General features: G+C 38.2%; 1 protein-coding gene across 17 annotated transcripts in view; it reads right to left on the bottom strand.

Moving 5' to 3' along the window:
* ZNF568 (zinc finger protein 568) overlaps window positions 1–20,890 on the bottom strand; it is a 43,786-nt gene extending 22,896 nt beyond the window's left edge. For 2 of the 17 annotated variants that reach the window (XM_070224205.1, XM_070224201.1), the window contains exons 1-4: window positions 20,740–20,875; window positions 18,890–18,958; window positions 15,889–16,161; window positions 13,994–14,045 (exon numbers count right to left, since the gene is read on the bottom strand). Coding sequence is in view for 10 of the 17 variants with exons in the window: in XM_014733100.3 (XP_014588586.2) it covers window positions 13,987–14,045; window positions 15,889–15,964 (135 nt within the window). In the remaining 7 variants the exon portion in view is untranslated. Of the gene's footprint in view, window positions 1–13,986; window positions 14,046–15,888; window positions 16,162–17,539; window positions 17,680–18,889; window positions 18,959–20,570 lie in introns of those variants that run through there. The other 15 variants (XM_014733100.3, XM_005596215.4, XM_070224207.1 and 12 more) reach the window with 12 other exon arrangements.
* Between the last annotated feature and the right edge of the window lie 27 nt (window positions 20,891–20,917).

Genomic DNA, 20,917 nt, shown 5'->3' on the forward strand with positions numbered 1-20,917 from the left:
TTGTTTTGTTTTTTTTAATTTAAGTCTCTGAAAATTGTCCTAAGGGCATATAGCAATGAAGAACAATTTATTCAAGAAAATCTAGTAAAATTTGGTAAAAACTGTGATAGTCTGTGGCATTTGTGCCACATCAGCTCCCTCCCTCTCCTCACTCCAGCTCAGCTTGACAAACACTCTACTCTGGGTGGGTGCAGCTAAGGAGACAGGGCTCTTTCTCCTCTTAGCACCAACCAGCGGATATGGCATCTCACTAGGAGGGGCAGATGTTCAGCATTCTCATTCCATTCAACTTCAACCTGAAGATGCTAAGTTCCCAGTGAATGTGGCCAAGATGTCAAAGGCTCCTTTCCTCTAGAGTGGAGGTTCTACCCAAGGTGTGGCAGTTCAAGAATCCTGGAACACCAAGAGCCCTTATCCCAGTTCACTTTTAGGGCAGAGGTTCTACAGCAAAACAGGCAAATCAAGAAGACCACAGGCTACCATCTCACCAAGAGCCCAGAGTGGTGACTCAAAGATTTTATCCAGAAGAGGCAGTCTACAAGCACAAAAACTCTCCCGAAAGGAAATGAACTTATTTGAAACAGAGTGAGCAAAGTTCCAGCTTAAGGGAGCACTTGGAAACACATTTGGTGGTAAGCAGTTCAGAGGAGATGGGTAGCTCCTTTCAAGTAAGAACAAGGTAAAGCATAGGCCAGTCCACCAGCGAGAACCAGGGAAAAAGACAACAAAAAACAAGTTGGAAGAAACCTCAAAGACTTGCCTCATAAACTACCCCTGCCTGAGTTTAATTGGACCACACTGTGAGCAATGTATGCCCCAGGTATTGTCAAAAAAAATAGAGCAATTAGTTGGCATTTAGTGGATGTGATAAAAGAGAGATGGAGGAAACAAATGGTCAAAGAGAGCCCTGCTAAAACCACTTTCATCCTAGAGTGACTTTGTACATGTCCAAGGCTACGCCCTCTGAGGTGTGACACCAAAAGCATAACACTACAGGGGAAACAGACTTCACTAAAATAATCTAGGCCAGTCACAATACAAATAAACTAAGCAACAATAAAAACAAGTCTTAGAAAATGGGGGAGGGAATCAGCACCCAGAGTTGCAACAATATATAGCCCAAATGCTCAGTTTTTAACAAAAAGTTACAACAGTCAAAGAATCAGGAAAGGGAAACCCATACGCTGGGAAAAAAAGCAGGCAACAGAAATCGCCAGTGAGAGGGCTCAGATGTCAGATTTAACATACTAACACTTCAAAGCAGCCATTATAGACACAGAAATAAAGGAAACTATGATTAAAGAAAGGTATAATGACAATGTGTCATCAAATAGAGAAAATCAATAAGTAGACAGCAGTTATAAAAAAGAGCCAAATAGAAATTCTGAAATTGAGAAGTACAACCACCAAAGTGAAAAATTCACTAGATATGCTCAGAAGATCTGAATTGGCAGAAGAAAGAATTAGAAAACTAGAAGATACACTGATAGAGTACATAATCTGAGGACCAAAGAGGGAAAAGAATGAGGAAAAATAAACAGAGCCTCAGAGAAACGTGGGCCATCAAGTGCACCAATATATACACGGTGGAAGTACTAGAAGAAGAGAAAGGTGTAGAGAAAACATTTGAAGAAATAATGGCTGACACTTCCCAAATTCGATGAAAAACATTAATTTATGAATCCAAGAAACTAAGAGAGCTCCAAGTATAATAAACACAAAGAGACCCACACCCAGATATATCATAGCAAAAATGCTGAAACCCAGAGACAAAGAGAAAATCTTCAAAGTAAAGTTGTGCCAGAGTAAGGCAAATGAGACCAGATGGTAACTCCAACCCATATGAACAAATGAGGAAGATCAGAAATGATAAATAAGGATAATATAACAAATGTTATAAATATATATTTGCTCTCCTTTATCTTCTCAGCTTTTTCAATAGATGTAACATTAAATAAAGTAACAATTATAATAATGTATTGAGTTTGTAACATATAGATGTAATATGAATAACAATTACAGCACAAAACAGGGACAGAGAGAACAGAGTTACATAGGAGTAATCTTTCTATCTCTTACTGGAATTTAGCATAAATCTGAAGAAGATCCTGATAAGTTAAGATGTGTATGATAAGCACTAAAGCAATCACATAGAAAATACAGTGAAAAGTCACTAAGGAAGTTAAAATTTTACACTAGAAAAAATTCACCTAATCATAAGAAAGCAGTAAAGGAGAAACAAAAAAGACATGAGACATGGAAAACAAAAAGGAAAACGGCAGACGTAAATCCAGCCATTCTAGTGTTAACACTAGTAGTAAACAGATTAAACAATCCAAAAAAAAAAAAGGCAGACATTGTCAGACTGGAGAGAAAAACAAGATCCAAATATATGGTGTCTACAGGAAACATACTTTAAGTTCAAACATAAAAATAAGTTGAAAGTAAAATGATAGAAAAAGATGTATCATGCAAAGAACAAGCATAAGAAAGCTGGAGTGGATACACCAATATTAGACAAAATAGACTTTAAAACAAAACTGTTACTAGAGATAAAGGACATTTTCTAATGACAAAAGGGTCAATCTTGTAGGAAGGTTATAAACATATATGCATCTAACAGAATTTCAAAATACTTGAAGCAAACACTGACACAACTGAAGGGAGAAATTGGTAAATCAACAACAATAGCTGGAAACTTCAAACATCACTCTCAATAACAGATAGAACAACTAGACAGATGATCAGCAAGGAAATAGAAGATTTGAACATTATAAACCAACTAGGCCTAACAGATATATATAGAACACTCCACCCAACAACAGAATACACACTCTTTTCAAGTGTACATCAAACACTCTCCAAGATAGACAATATGTTAGGCTATATAGGAAACCTTAATAAATTTAAAAGGATTGAAACTATACAAAGTATGTTCTCTGATTACAACGGAGACAAATCAGAAATTAGTAACAGAAAGAAATTTGTGAAATTCACAAATATGTGAAAATTTAAAAATTCTCCTAAATAATCACTAGCTCAAAAAAGAAATCATAATGGAAATTACAACATGCTTTGAGATGATTCAAAATGAAGACACAATATAACAGAACTTATGTGACGCCACTAAAGTAAGGCTGAGAGGGAAATCTATAGCTATATTAATGTAATACCTACATTAAAAAAGAAGGCTGCAAACCAATAAATTAACTTTTCACCTTTAGATTGGAAAAAGAACAAACTAAACCCAAAGCAACCCAAAAGAAGGAAATAATAATCATTAGATCAGAAATCAATAAAATTGAGAAAAGATAAAAACAATAGAATCAATGAAACCCAAAATTGGCTCTTTGAAAAGATTAACACAATTGACAAACCTTTCATTTGACTGACCAAAAGTAAGAGAGAAGACTCAAAACACTAAACTCAGGAATGAAAGAGAAGGCATTACTAACCTTACAGAAATAAAAAGGATTATTAGGAGAACATTATGAACAACAGTATGCCAAGAAATTAGATGAAATGGACAAATTCCTAGAAAGATACAAACCATGAAACTGAAGTTAAGAAAAAAAATAGAAAATCTGAACAGATCTGTAACAAGTAAAGAAAATGAATTAGTAATCAAAAAACTACCCACAAAGTAAAGCTCAGGCCCAGATGGCTTCACTGGTGAATTCTACCACACAACACAGAAAAATTAATACCAATTCTTCACAAACTCTTCCAAAACAGAAAAGGAGGAAACACTCATTCTATGGGACCAGTATTACCCTGATACTAATACCAGACAAAGACAAGAAAAGAAAACCACAGACTACTCTCTCTCATTAATACAGAGGTAAAAATCCTCAACAAAATGCCAATTAAAAAAATTTTTTTTTTCCTGAGGAAGATTTGCCCTGAGCTAACATCTGTTGCCAATCTTCCTCTATTTTTTGTATGTGAGCTGCCATCACAGCATGGCCACTGATAGAGGAGTGGTGTAGGTCCACGCCTGGGAACCAAACCCAGGCTGCTGAAGTGGTGCGTGCCAAACCTAACCATTAGGCCACTGGAGTGGCCCCAAAATGCTAACAAATTTAATTCAACAAAATATAAAAAGGGAACACAGATGTTTATAGCAGCTTTATTCATAACTGCCAAAACTTGGAAGTAACCAAGATGTCCTTTAGTAGGTGAATGGAGAAATAAATAGTGATACATCCAGATAATGGAATACTATTCAGTGCTAAAGAGAAATGAACTATCAAGCTATGCAAAGACATGGAAGAAACTTAAATGCTCATTACGAAGTGAAAGAAGCCAGTCTGAAAAGGCTATATACTGTATGATTCTAACCATATGACATTCTGGAAGAGGAAAAATTACGGAGAGAGTAAAAAGATCACTGATTGCCAGGGGTTGTGGAAGGAGAGGGAAGTGATGAATACGCAAAGCACAGAGGATTTTTAAGTCAGTGAAAATACTCTGAATGATACTATAACAATGGATATATGTCATTATACACTTGTCCAATTCCTCAGATGGTGCAACACCAAGAGTGAACCCTAATGTAAACTATGAACTTTGAGTGATTATGATGTGTCAACACAGGTTTATCAATTGCAATACAAGTACCACTCTGGTGGGGGATGTTGATAATAGGGATGGCTATGCATGTGTGGGGGCATGAACTATTCACCTTCCTCTCAAGTTTTCCACAAACCAAAAACTGCTCTTTAAAAACAAACAAACAAAAATCCATAAAAAGGACTATGCACCATGACAAAATGGAATTTATCCCAAGAACACAATATTGGTTTAACACCAGAAAACCAAGTAATATAATGCATAATATCAATAGAATAAAGGAGAAAAACTAAATGATTATCTTAACAGATGCAGAAAAAGCACTTGACAAAACTGAATACCTTTTCATGATACAAACACTCAACAAGCTAGCAAAAAAGGAAACTTCCTCAATGTTATACAAGGCAGCTACAAAAAACCTGCAGCTATTATCATAATAACTGGTGAAAGACTAGATGCTTTCCCCTTAAGGTCAGGAAGAAGACAAGTTACACTCTTGCCACTTCTATTCAACATTGCAGTGAATGTTCTAGACAGAGCAATCAGGCAAGAAAATGAAATAAAAATGATCCAGATTGGAAAGGAAAAAATAAAACTATCTCTATTTTCAGATTGCATGATTTCGTACATAGAAAATCTAAGGAATCCACTAAAATTCTATTAGAACTAATAAATGACTTCAGCAAGGTTGCAGGATATAAGAATGATATAAAAACCTCAATTCTATTTCTAGACACTTGCAGTGAACACCCAAAAATGAAATTAATAAAACAACCCCATTTACAATAGCATCAAAAAGAATAAAATACTTAAGAATAAATTCAACATAATCAGTGTAAAACTTACATTCTGAAAATTATAAAGTATTGTTTAAAAAAATTTTAAAGACCTAAAAAAAGGAAAGACATCCATGGTCATGGATTATAAAACAATATTAAGAATGACAACACTCCCCAAACTGATCTACAAATTCAGTGTAATCCCTATCATTCATATAAAAATGAAAGGGACCCAGAATAGCCAAAACAATCCTGAAAGAGACGAACAAAGCTGGAGGAACCACACTTCCCAATTTCAAACATACTACAAAGCTCAATAATCAAGACAGTATGGTACTGGCATAAGGATAGACATAAGAGATCAAGGGAAAAAACTGAGATTCCAGAAATAAACTCTTACATTTTAGTCAATTTATTTTAGACAAAGATGCCAAGATAATTCCCTGAGGGGGAAAAAAGTCTTTTCAACAAATGGTGCTGGGACAAGTAGATTATCTACATCAAAAGAATGAAGTTGGATCTCTACCCCATACCACATACAAAAATTAACTCACAATGGATCAAAGAGCTAAAACTATAAAATTCTTGGAAGAAAACACAGGTGGAGAAGCTTCCAGGTTGGTGAACACATGAAGGTGCTGGGAGAGTGGTGTGTTTGGAAAGAGCTTGGAAGCACTTTGCAGAAGGAGAGATCTGGCTGAGACGCAAAACAAGGATGAGATGAAAAAAGGAAATGAGTGAGATTGAGGATTGCCAACAGATAGACAGTCAACTGCAGAATTAAAATACAAGATGAAAAATATTTTTTAATAGATAGTGGAGGGTATAAAAAATAGAACTGTCAATGCAGCTATGGAGGTCAAACCTGAGAAGCTCTCCTAGAATGCAAAGTAAAACAACAAAGAGGAAAATGTTGAGAGATGATGACAAATTGGAGGATGGAGAATGAGGATCTAACGTAAAACCTATACCTATGGCTAGGAGCCAGAATACAAAGCAAAACCAAAGGCACAAATGAAACAAAAAACTTGAAAGAGCTGAAATAAAATAGAGATATCATGACTATGTGGAAAAAAAAAAGAAGAAAAAGAAAACAAGGGTGTAATTGGATTAGGAAATGGTTTTTTAGATATGACACCAAAAGCACAAGCAACAAAAGTAAATAAAAATGGATAACAGAAAAATGCACAAATTTCGTGCTTTTAAAGACATCATCAGGGGCCGGCCCGGTGGTGCAGCGGTTAAGTTTGCACGTTCTGCTTTGGTGGCTCAGGGTTCACTGGTTCAGATCCCACGTGCAGACATGGCACCACTTGGCAAGCCATGCTGTGGTAGGCATCCCACATATAAAGGAGAGGAAAATGGATGTGGATGTTAGCTCAGGGCCAGTCTTCCTCAGCAAAAAGAGGAGAATTGGCAGTAGTTAGCTCAGGGCAATCTTCCTCAAAAAAAAAAAAAAAGACATCATCAAGAAAATGAAAAGAGAACCCATGGGATGGGAGAAAATATTTACAAATCATTTATCTGATAAGAGACATACATCTAGAATATATAAAGATCTCTTACAATTCAATAATAAAAAGATGAACCAATTAAAAAATGGGCAAAGGATGTGAATAGACATTTCTTCAAAGAGGATATACAAATGGCCAATAGGCACATGAAAAGATGCTCAACATCACTGTCATTTGGTGTATGTAAATCAAAATGACAATGAAATACCACTTCACATCCACTAGGATGGCTATAATCAAAAGGACAGATAATATCAAATGTCGACCAGGATGTGGAGAGACTGGAACCCTCAAACACTGCTGATGGGAATGTAAAGTGGTGCAACTGTTGTGTAAAACAGTGGGCAGTTCCTTAAAAGGTTAAGCATAGAGTTCCCATATGATCCAGCAATTTCACTCCTACGTATAAACCTGAGAGAACTGAAAACATGTCTATATAAAAACTTGCACGTGAATGTTTTTGGCAACATTATTCATAATAGCCAAAAAGTGGAAAGAACCAAAATGCCCATTAACTGATAGATAAATAAAATGTGGTATATTCATACAATGGAATGTTATCTGGAAATAAAAAGAAACGAAGTACTGATACAAGCTGCAAAATGGATGAACCTTGAAAACATTATGCTGACTGAAAGGCAGCCACAAAGGAACACATATCATATGATTCCATTCATATAAATGTCCAAATAGACAAATCTATACAAGCAAAAAGAACATCTGTGCTTGCCCACATGTGGAGCTTTGGGGGGAGATGGAAGTGATAGCTAATGGGTACAGGGTTCTTTTTTAGGGTGATGAAAATGTTCTAACACTGACTTGGTGATGGTTCTACAACACTGTACATATACTAAAAACCACTGAATTGTATTCTTTAAATGTGTTAATTTTATGGTATGTGACATATGTCAATAGTTATTTTTTTAAAAAAGTTATGAGACTATTTCAAAAATCTCAATAAAAAATAGTTCCATAATAAAACATTACTGTGATAAATTCGATTATTATTCCACAAATATTCATTCCCTGACCCTAACTGATGTCCCATCCACTAATGTGGGCTTTGGCTAAGCCATTTGTTAAGGTTAAGGAAATGTTAGTGAACATGATGTGAGAAGAGGCCTGAAATAACTTGGTTCATGTACTCCATGATCTGGCAAGTAAGAGCTCACCCCAGGAAGCTGCTGCCCTTTCACCTGAATGAACACATGTGGAACAGACGTGAGCCACCCCACTGGCGGAGTCAAGGCTAGCTGACCTCCAGGCCAGAGCAGAGCCCAAAGCCCATATAGTCAACCTGCAGATTCCAAGCGTGAGGATAAATGCCTGTTGTTCTACTGACGAAAGAAGCAGAAAAGCTGAGAAGACAACCTGATTCACATAACTAAGTGAAAAAATTTTCAAGGTACTGAGTTCTCAAAATGGAACTGGATCTAGATATTTTTACTAGTTAATAGTAAGGCTGCAGAGTCTGACATCATGAGTTCAAATCCTGGCTTCAAAATTTACTAATTGTTTAACCTCGACAGCCAAATTTGAGCCCATTTCTTCATCTGTAAAGGGGCATTTTCCTCAACGAGTTGATGTAAGGACTAAAGGAGACAAAAACTGTGAAGCACTCAGAACTGAGCTTGCCACCCCAGTAATCATTCAATAAATGTTTCAGGAATAGTTAATCCCTATGGAATATAAACCATAACAAAGACAGGGAAAAACAACAACAAGAAAATAAAACATATTTTCCACTAGCTTTGACTAAATTAGCATTAAAACATCTTTTCCACTAACTCTTGTAAATGAACATAAACCTCATTCAAAAAAAAAAACAAATAAAGATTGCACTCCTAACAAAAACTATAAAACAAGTAACAAAAGACCTAGAAGTAAATAAGGGTTAATTTCTGACTGTATAAAATGATCAATCAGTGCTCATAATAAAGTCTGTTTCCCTAAGATGTTGACTCTCTTCACATACAAATGTCAAGAATTCCATATTAGTAGTAAGGAACAAAGGGGACTGAACCTTGAAAAACATAAATTCACAGTTAGTGTCATTTTTATTCCTCCTCCTGTCAGACAAGAAAAAGATGAGTATCCCCCTGGCCTTGGCAAGAAGCCTTAACATTTCCAGACTTGTTGCTGGAATCACAGCACTTTCCTCTCCCTCACTTTTAAGGTACTTAATAGGACAAATATTTTTTTAAAATAATAAAGTTTACAGTGAGGGAATAAAAGTAATTACAAGTCAGTTCTGTGGTGTATATGCCGACTGGCAACTTTTTACAAAAGCGTTTTTTGGGGGCCAGCCCCATGGCCGAGTGGTTAAGTTTGTGCGCTCTGCTTCGGCGGCCCAGGGTTTCGCCAGTTCAGATCCAGGGTGCGGACATGGCACCACTCATTAGGACATGCTGAGGCAGCGTCCCACATGCCACAACTAGAAGGACCCACAACTAAGAATATACAACTATGTACTAGGGGGCTTTGGGGAGAAAAAGGAAAAATAAAATCTTAAAAAAAAAAAAAGTTTTGTTTTTATTAAGTTACAAAAATATTAAATATTCCTTTAGAAACTTAGAGCATGACACACAAGATTTTTTCATTTCTTTCTTGGATATTGTACACATTTTTATTTCCAAATGTATTCTAGACTCAGCTTGAATAGACTTGCCTTATTCTAACAAAAATATTTAGAATCTTTATCAAGGTTCAGATAAATCTGAAGGTTAATTTAAGGAGAATTTATATTGATTTAATAATGATGTATCTTATCCAAAAAAGTGTATACTAAAAATGTATTTAGGGGGCCAGCCCCATGGCTAAATGGTTAAGTTCACACACTCTGCTTCAGTGGCCTGGTGTTCGCCCATTTGGATCCTGGGCACGGACCTACACACCACTCAAGCCATGCTGTGGCAACATCCCACATAAAAGAACTAGAATGACTTACAACTAGGATATACAACTATGTGCTGGGGCTTGGGGAGAAAAAGAAAAAGAGGAAGATTGGAAACAGATGTTAGCTTAGTGCCAATCTTTTTTTTTTTTAAAGAGGCGTTTTTTTTTAAAGATTGGCATCTGAGCGAGCTAACAACTGTTGCCAATCTTCTTCCGTTTTTTTTTTTTTTGGCTTTATCTCCCCAAACCCCCCTGTACATAGTTGTATATCTTAGTTGCAGGTCCTTCTAGTTGTAGGATGTGGGAGGCCGCCTCAACGTGGCCTGACGAGCGGTGCCATGTCCATGCCCAGGATCTGAACCCTGGGCTGCCACAGAGGAGCGCGCAAACTGAACCACTCGGCCATGGAGCCAGCCCCTTAGTGCCAATCTTCCTCAAAAAAAAAAAAAAATGTATCTAGGGGGATGGTCCAGTGGATAGTGGTTCACGCCCTCTGCTTCAGCGGCCCAAGGTTCACTGGTTTGGATCCTGGGCACCAACCTACACACTGCTAATTAAGCCACACTGTTGCAGCAACCCACACAGAAGAACTAGAATGACTTACAACTAGGATATACAACTATGTGCTGGGGCTTGGGGAGAAAAACAAAAAGATTCCCTTAAATTGAAACATCTTTGTGATAGATAGAAAAGATATTTCACTCAATTCTTCTCCAATTAGTCTATACATTCTTTGCAATTCTAATTAAAATCCCAACAGGATATTTTTCCCTAGAACTAGATAAACTGATTCTACAATTCAAATGGAATCATGGAGGTCCCAAAATAGCTGAGAAGTTTTTGAAAACCTAAGAACAACATGTCTGTGGCAGAAAGTGGGAAAATCCATGTCCAAGCAAATAGAGTTATTATAAATTTATAGTAACTAAAACAATGTAAACACACACACACACAAACAGTATAGTACTGGTATAGATATAGACAAATAGATTAAAGAATAAAAAGCCTAGAAACAATTAAGCATGTATATGATGGTGGCATCACAAAGATCTATTTAATAAATGGTGTTGGAACAACTGGTCTTTTACATGCAAAAAAATTCTACTGATAGCATTATCAGTAAATCCTTACCTCAAACCAATTACAAAATTAAATTCCAGTTGGATTTAAGACTAAATATGAAAAACAAGGGTTTGAAAAGAGACTATCTACTTCACCTAATATTAGGAAAGAGACCTTAGAAAAGACCAACAGCGGCAACTCCTGAAAGAAAGGACTATTAAATACTGATGTTGTATATTAATTTTGACTGAATTCGTATTGTACGTGCATATTTATCATACACTAAATGTAACTATCCAAACTTAAAGTGTCTATACAACAAAAAGATACATGAAACCATAGAAGGGACAGATTAGAAGATATTTACATAAATCCTAATGCTGAAGCAGGCATTCTTGAAATTCTCTAATTTCAAGGAGAAAAAGGACTAACAATATAAAATGGACAAATAAATATGAACAGTCAATTGGAAAAATTTTCATTTCTTCACTCATGAGGGGACTTCAACCTGTACAGTATCACAGAGTGTGGCCCTGGAGTCAGGCTGTAAGAGTTTGAATCCTGGCTTTACTACACACTGGATGCATGAAGTTAGGTAAACTTCTTAACCTCTGTGCTTCACTCCCCTTCTCTGTAAAAAATAAATACCTACTTTATAAGCTTTTGATAATGATCACATGAAATAAGTTACGTAAATTTACAGCACAGTACACCTGGCACGCAATAAGTACTCAATAAAGCTGTTACTGTTGTAGAGGATTTCTCTAGCTGCTGTGTAGTCTATTCACATATAAATAAAAACTGCCATGGGATATATTCATATCTATATTCTAGAATGAATTTGGGACTGTATGCCCAGGAATATAGGCAGTCCACTTCTACGTGACAGTCCAAACCAAAACATCTGCTTCTTATTTTTTTTATGTATTTATTATTTATTTATTTCTTTGAGGAAGATTAGCCCTGAGCTAACAACTGCTGCCAATCCTCCTCTTTTTGCTGAGGAAGACTGGCCCTGAGCTAACATCTGTGCCCATCCACCTCTACTTTATATGTGGGACGCCTAGCACAGCATGGCTTGCCAAGCGGTGCCATGTCTGCGCCTGGGATCTGAACTGCCGAACCCTGGGCTGCCGAAGTGGAATGTGTACACTTAACCGCTGCGCCACTGGGCCGGCCCCTGGCTCTTGTATCTGAAAGGAACTGCTGTGAATTTTTTGACAGCTAGAGTGTCCTATTTGAGGATCACAACTCCTTCATCTCCAGCTCTTTACTCTAAAAAAATTGCATGTGTGAATCATTTGGAATCCTCTCATAAAAGAAGGTCATTACACACCAATTCAGAATACACCTAAAAAATGTATCCGCAAATCTGAATGGTCTATTTCTTTGTGACATGATTATGTTTAAATATTTATTGGGCACTTGCGTTTCTTCTAACTGCTTCTTTGTGTTCTTCATCCAATTTTCTGAATTGTTAGTATATTTCTGCTGTATGTATTACAAAAACTGTTTCCAGTTTTGCCTTATTACAGTGTTTATGGTAGTTTTACTAAAAAGGATTAATTTTATGAATCCAAATCAGACATCTTCTTTTATTGGTTTCATATGTTAAACTAAAAAGGCAGGTCAATGAGTACAGCCAACATATCTAAAACCCTTTTCAAGTAGGAAAGACTGATCCAGCTAACAATTACTAATACTTATCATTTATGGAGCACTATCACTTACAGTGCATTTAACCCTGCCAACATTCCCACATGATAAACACTACTACTATCCCCACTTACAGATGATGAAACTGAGGTCAAAGAGATTAAGAAACTTGTCTATAATCATGCATTCAGTAAGTTGTTGAGCCAAGATTTCAAACCAAGTCTGTCTAGGCCCAGAAAACCACTCTGCCAACAGGAGAAATAACTGGATAAGCCACATGATCATAATGATCAAAAGAGGTGTGTGTGTGTTTCAGGATGGGAAATATGAGCTGAGGAAAAGAGGCACTGAAGTGGAAAATATTTAAAATATTTAGGGGCAAGCCTTGTGGCAGAGTGGTTATGTTTGCGCGCTCTGCTCGGTGGCCCAGGGTTTTGCCGGTTCGAATCCTGGGTGTGGACATGGCACCACTCATCAAGCCATGCTGAGGCAGCATCCCACATGCCACAACTAGAATCGACCCACAACTAAAAATACACAACTATGTACCGGGGGGCTTTGGGGAGAAAAAGGGAAAATAAAATCTTTTAAAAAAAAATTTAATTTTTAAAAAATATTTGTGTGAGGGATTTAAACATTTGTGTGGCGGATTCCAGAGTTGGAAACAAAAAGAATCAGGAGCAGAGGAGAATGAGTCATTTTATAAGAAGATAAGGAATACTGTATCTTCTGAGACCATAAAAGAAAGATGTAGAGTGCTATGAAGACCAGAACTATAAGATTTTGCCATAAAATATTAGTATATATTTTAGCTCAACATGTAAAAATCTCAACTGAAGAAAATATACAGTCATGTACTGCTTAACGCCAGGGCTATGTTCTGAGAAATAAGTCTTTTGGCAGCTTCCTTATGTGAACATCAGAGTGCACTTACACAAACTTGGATGGTATAGCCTACTACACACCTAGGCTCTACGGCACAATCTTATGGGACCATTGTCACATATGCCATCCCTCATTGACCAAAATGTCATTATGTGGCCCATGACTGCATGTGTAAGATCATTTGAAAGACGTGTTTCATTTAGTCTTCCAGATTTCAGTTTTTAATCTTTAGCCAAGACAGACTTTAAAAAAACTGAGTTTAATATTACAAGAATTTCAGAATTATTTTGAAATTTCTTTTTGACCTAGGTACCAATGAACGGCTTTTTCTTTCCTTAATTATAAGCTTTGCATAAACAGTGCAAATTATGGAAACTTCTGTGTCCCAGTTTGCTTCTGCTTCTCCACAGCATATTCAAATTTGAACTCAACTTTAATAATTCTGTATGGATCTCTTTCTGCACAGCCATATCTGAAATTTCAACTGGTTCTGATCTTCTATCTGCGTTTTTCCTCACCTTAATTTTCATTGATTTAGTTTTCCAACTTACTGGTAGGTTAAGGTAACCCACTGCAACTGCATTGCAAAATAATGCAGCAACAAATAAATGCTTAAAACGTACAAGAGACCTGGTCATATCCTCTTCTTCCTTGAAAAGGGCAGAGTCCTGAGAACGCCAAGCTGAGGGAAGAGAAATAAATCAGATTTACTTCAAAGCTCCAGACAAAGGAAATCTTCAGTACCAGGTGGGTATAATATCTCCTATAATGTTCCTCAGAGCACTGAGAAATGTTAACTACCACCAGGCTATAAAGACACTGAAATGTACATGGATAACTAATTTAATCATAGAGAGTCCAACGGCAATTTCTGGAGGGCTAAATATAGGGTGTCCAATGAATCTACTGACGATATAGTATTTCCTAAAGAACCTGCTATTTTATTCTTAATAGAAAATTTATCTTAAGTACATAGTAATAAATACTACAAAGATTTAAGGATTAAATCATTTATAAAGCACTGTAAAAATTTGAAAAAAACTTTAATCAGAGACAAGTTATAGGCATTGTGGAACATTCAAATGACAGAATGAAATGCAGGTATGACTCTAATGACATTTTTAAATAACTTAATTGATTTATTTTTTACCCTAAAAAACTCAGGGCCTTTAGGTGAAAAATGGAAGACTGAATACTTGCATTTATTTCTGTTCTCTCCCAAACCCAACCAAAATGAAAGGAACAAAGGAAGTTGAATCTCACAAGGTCAAAGAATATAGAAGACAAGAGATGTCTTGTCAGCAGATGAGAGATGTCAACAAAATTTTAGAAGCTAGAGAGCAGACAGATGACTGGTATTCTAACTTAACTAGAGAAAGCTGAACCTTAAGTGAGGGTGAGGGGAGGGTGGGGAAACCATGGCAGAACCCTTTACAAGCTCAGGAATGGGGGCCGGCTCAGTAGCGCAGTGGTTAAGTTTGCACATTCCGCTTCGGCAGCCTGGGGTTCGCCGGTTTGGATCCCAGGGGTGGACATGGCACCACATGGCAAAGCCATGCTGTGGCAGGCGTCCCACATATAAAGTAGAGGAAGATGGGCACGGATGTTAGCTCAGGGACAATCTTCCTCAGCAAAAAGAGAAGGATTGGCAGCAGATGTTAGCTCAGGGCTGATCTTCCTCAAGAAAAAGCTCAGGAATGGGGGCACGAGCTACTTCTGCAGGCAGGAGTTTGGGGTGGGGCTGAAAAACGGAAATGAATATGGAGTTGAAGCAATGTATAGAAAATAAAAGAATTAAGTGAAAGTTGTCATATTGTAAGATGAGGTCGTGTGTCCCTGTGTTGTGTCCAGTGCTTCCCCACCTTTCTTCCTTTGTTTGCCTCCTCAAAGCAGGAGTTCTGGCTTATATTCCTCAAGCAAAATCTAGGACTTCTTGCTGGGAAAATTGACTAGCTCAAAAGAAAATGGATACAGATCCTGACATATGGTCAACCTTCAACCTCTAATAAAACACCATATTAGAAAGAAGGGCAAGGAGAAGGGGGGGAGGGTGAGGTGAGGGCAACAAGGAAGGGGTTAGGTAGAAAACAGACATAAATCCTTATCTCCAATGTCAAATGTCAGTAGGAAATGTCTAAGCCTGAGAAATCAAGCATTAGCAGTATGAAGACGTTATTCATAAAGGTGGAGCTGAATACTGGAATATCCAAAAAAAAATGTTCAAAGGTTGCCTCTGGAAAGTGGGAACAGGGGATGGGTAAGGATGGAATAGGAAACTTTTGTTTATGGTTATAATATTTAACAGCACTTTCTAAAATGTATTTAAGAAAAACAGAAATGACATTTAAAACATTTATTTTTAAAGAATCAAATAGTCAGGTGAATACAAATGTCTACCCAACACAGTCAATAACACCCATGTGAACTTTCTTGGTAGGAGTACTGAATTTTCTAACTCTTTTTACTCTGTCCCTGAACGTACAGCCTTCCTCTCCTAAACTCTGCTGATCTCTGAACCACCTCACCTCTCCTTCCCATCATCTGGCTCAAATGCTCCATTGCCACACAGCTACTGCTGATCTCTGAAGGTTGAGATGTCATTCAGGCCTCGCCCATTCTGAACAGAAGGGTAAAGATAGACTGCAGCTCCAGCAATTCCCGGGCCCACTCTATCCCAGGACACTCCAGCCTCTGGAGGTCATCTCAGGTCAGGAGATCTTCTTCCACGATAGATACCTGCTCTTCAATCTTCTTTCTACTCACATCACAGATCTGTCTTATCTTCGTGGAGCCAGGACCTGTGGGTTTACAATATAAATCCAATTTACCTAATGTCTTCTTACTGGACCCGTAACGGTAACTAGCCTCTAAGATGGCTCCCAATGATCACTGCCTTCAGCTTTTTCTACACCCCTCCCACACTGAATAGAGTTGACCTATATAACCAACAGGATACTGCAGGAATCACAATGTATGACTTCCAAGATTAGGTCATAAAACACATTGCGGCTTCTGTCTTGCACATTTTTGAATCACGCTCTTTGTGGGAAGCCACCCACCATGCCATGAAGACTCTCAACCAGCCCTAGGGAGAGGCTCCTGTCAGCAGCCAACAATAACTTGCCAGCCATCTTGGAAGCAAATCCTCCAGCTCCAGTCTAGCCTTCTAATGACTGCAGCCCTGCAGACACCTTGACTGCAACTTCATGAAATATCCAAGCCAGAATACCCAGCTAAGTCACTCTCCACTCCCCAAAGAAACCATGAGATAATGTTTATTGTTGTTTAAGCCACCAAATTTTGAGGTAATTTGTTACATAATAATAGATAACTAATCAGTCCTGAACAATTAGCTTCCTTGCTTGTAATTCACATTCCCTGGAGTCACTGACCAGAGATGCTGGATGCAGAGACAGCAGGAGTCTGGAGGAAAACTCAAAGACTCAGCAACCTAGGTTAAACCTAGTGCTCAACAGAGACACCAAGAGTCCAGAAACAAAGTGAATATAATAGTGACATTCACATAACATTTGCTCCTCAAATATCTTCTGTCAGCATAAAGGTATAGGCCTGATGCCATGACAGACATAAAATTGAGTCAAAAAACACTCAGATTTGCAGCGAACCCAGATTTGGAGTTAAAAAGAGATGCAGCTACTCCATTTCCTATCCATCTTAGCAAGTGAGGTAAAAGAGAGTTGCAATTTAGAATTTCCATACTCTTCATTTGAAATGAAAATTATACTCATGTTACGTTATTGGATGAATAGATAAAATGGATATTAAGAAATATTAATTTATCATCTGCTATGAGTCTTTGCTAGGTAAAAGGGTAAAAAAAATGATACATAAGAGAGTAGACTAATCCTTGCTCTGTATGATAAAACAGAAAACATTCAATTATAATAAATTTTGAGAAGTGCTATGCTTGGGATATACTACTAATATCACTCACATGGTTTCTATTTTTTCCCCCAAAGCAATTATCACTAACAAATTACATACATAGTTGTCATACATATTGTCTGTCCACCCTCTCATTTAAACTCCATGAAAACAGGGATTTATTTTTGTCTGTTTCTGTCGTTGATAGTAGATGTCAAAAAAATGTTGATAAAATGGTGTAGCTACTATGAAAAACAGTATGCTAGTCAAAAAAATCAAAAAGAGAATTACCATATGATACAGAAATTCCACTTCTGGGTATATATCCAAAAGAACCGAAATCAGGGACTCGAACAGATATTTGAACACCCACGTTTATAGCAGCATTATTTGCAATAGTCAAAAGGTGGAAACAACCCATGTCCACTGACCTGTGAATGGATAAACAAACTACAGTATATACACACAATGGAATATTATTCAGCCTGAAAAAGGAAAGAAATTCTGACACACGCTTTAACATGGATGAACCTTGGAGACATTATACTAAGTTAAATAAACCAGTCACAAAAGAACACATACTGTATGATCTGGCTTATATGAGGTACATAAAGTAGTCAAATTCATAGAAACAGAAAGTAGAACGGTGGTTGCCTGGGTGGCAGAGAGAAGGATCAGGGAGTTATTGTTTAATGGGTGAAGAGTTTCTGTTTTGCAAGGTGAAAAGAGTTCTATGGACATACGCATACATCTGTGATACCAATACCACAACCAAAGTACTAAACATACCCATCATCTCCAAAAATTTGCTTGTGTTCTTTGTGTTTTATGTTTTTTTGGTAAGAACACTTAACATGGTATCTATTCTCTTAACATATTTTAAAGTGCATAATACTATACTGTTAATATAGGTACTATGTCGTACAGATCTCTAGAACTTATTCATCTTGCATAACAAACTTTGTACCCACTGAAAAGCAATTTTCCATTTCCCTCTTTCTTCCAGCCCCTGGCAACCGCTATTTTATCCTCTGTTTCTTTGAGTCTATTTTAGATACTTCATATAAAAGGAATCATGTAGTATTTGTGCTGTGACTGGCTTATTTCACATAGCATAAGGTCCTCAAGGTTCATCCACGTTGTCACAAATGGCAAGATTCCCTTCTTTCTTAAGGCTGAATAATATTCCATTGTATGTGTGTACCACATTTTCTTTATTCATTCATCTGTTGATGGATAGATGTTTCCAATCTTGGCTACTGCAATGAACATAGGAGTGCAGATATTAATATGGTAAATTTCATGTTATGTGTTTGTTATCTGTATTTTACCACAATTTTAAAAAATACATATATAAGTTGAACAAATGAAATACTATTACTAATTTGGGGTATTGAAACTAGAAGAAAATAATATATCAAACAAGAATAACAGAAATGGGTGTGTAGTTTGGAGTTCAAGTGTTCTAAAGTCTTGTTTAAGTGCGGGTTTTGTTAAACATGCCCGTTAAAAATTCAACAATAAGAACAGAAACCAAAGCAGTGGAGAGAGAAAAGAGGCTAAGGTATACCTGCATAATAAATAGAAAATAAAACAAATTTATATGAGCAATCACAATAAATGTAAATGAATTAAACTCACCTATTAAAATAACAAACAGGATAAAAGGGGGAAAAAAGCCCAGCAATATGCTCTGTACAAGAGATGTACCTGAAGCATAAAGACACAAAGAGAAAGGGTTGGAAAATAAAATGCCTGGAAAATACTCACAATAACAAAACCTGAAAAGCAACACTATCAGACAAAAGAGAACGTAGACTAAAACACATTCACCAGAATAGAGGCATGCTTCTTAATGTGGTAGATTGGAATGTTGGTCTCAATTCTTCAGCCCCCTCTAACAGGATTATACATTCACACTTTTTGCCACGTTAACTCTGCCTCACTATCCAACGGTGGGTATGAGACAGGAACCAGCCTAACAAGACAGGACCATCTGCAAGGCCCCTGGCCTAACAAGCTAAGGCCCCTAACCAATTGGCAAGCTAGGAGAATCAGACAGAGGCCACCAAGATCTACATTCGGCAGCCTCTGGACTTTCTTGGGCTTCCACATGCACCCTAGAACTCAGGAGTCCACTGAAGGTGACCCTAGCCCCATTAGTATAGAAAAAAATCACACCCGGGGTAGAAAGCTAGCATGCTAATGATACATGCAACGCACGTGGTAGCATGTTGAACAACAGTGCAAGCAGAAGCACAACCCCACCTCTCCATGCCATGACAAGGCACTCCTCCCCAGCCTCTGCCTAACAAAAGCCCCACAATCCTGCTCCCGAATAAGCTGGTCACCTGCCCCTTTCCTTTCGCAACGGCTCCCTTGTGCCTCTCCTGTGCACAAGCTAATGAACTTTTACTTTTCTACTCCCATTTCTTGTCGATCTTGACTTCCATCCTGGGGGACAATAAGAACCCAATGTTCCGGTAACAGGTATAATTAACGTCAAGCTTAGCCATGTGGCTTGCTTTGGCTAATGTAATATTAGCATATTTGGGAGCAGAGGTTTTAAGGGTGTTTGTGAGATCTGTCTTGTGCTCCAGTGACCCACAATGAGAAGAACATATCCTAATAACCACAATTCTTTTAGCTAAAGCTGCAGAAAGAACACACGTGGAGATCTAAATCCATCCTGCAGCCCAGCCACTCAGCCAAGCGCAGCCTAGATAAGCTGAAGACAGAGAACCTGCAAACTGGCGAACATGAGAATAAATGCTTGCTGTTGTATGCCACCGAATTTAGGGGTGATTTGTTGGCAGCATCATTATCATGGCAACAGCTTACCAATGCACATAATAAAAGAGCAAGCCATAAGATGATGAGATAATGAATCTGGAAAGCATCACCAAGGAAAACTGAAAAGCAACAGAACACGTCAAGAACTTCTGGAGGGGAAAAGGCAGCAAAGGAGACTAAAAAGGAGTAGCCAATGGGGAAGGACGACCACTTGAAACCCAAGACAAATGTTTTTTCAAGCAGTTACCGGCTATGACAAAGGCTACACAAGCCAAATCACGTAAGAACCACCACACATATATCACAAACACCTCACCACAGACCTTTCATGACAATCACACAGACAACACCACACACGTCATCACAATCGCACACAACCACAAACATCACCATGACAGACACATCCCATCACAATTACTCCATTGCACACACACACCATCACTCACACACATTAGCACAAGCACACACACAGGATCACAACCCCCCACACACTAACTCCCACCACACTTCCCTGTTCCAACAACCCCACCCACTCTCCAGGAGCGTACTCCCACCGCGAGCACTCCGCACGCACGGCCGCTACTCAGGACTCTCCCGGCCTCCTAAAAGGCCCCGCCCCGTCACGCGCGCGCCGGGATGCAGCCCAGACGGCTCCAGGCCCTTCCCTATACCCCGCTGCAAGTACGCGGCAGCGTCACCTGCCGGAAACGCCCGAATGCGCATCCAGCACGCAGTTTCTGGGAGGCTGGGTGACGGAGACCCGCAGGAAGGTCTGGGCGAGGCGCCGGCAACGCTGAACCATCCTCCGCGCCCGCCTCCCAACGGACGTGCCAGAGCACAACAGTTCCCAGAAGGCCTTGCGGCTGGACTCAACTT

Source organism: Equus caballus, chromosome 10, assembly GCF_041296265.1.
Source record: "Equus caballus isolate H_3958 breed thoroughbred chromosome 10, TB-T2T, whole genome shotgun sequence".
NCBI lineage: Eukaryota > Metazoa > Chordata > Mammalia > Perissodactyla > Equidae > Equus > Equus caballus.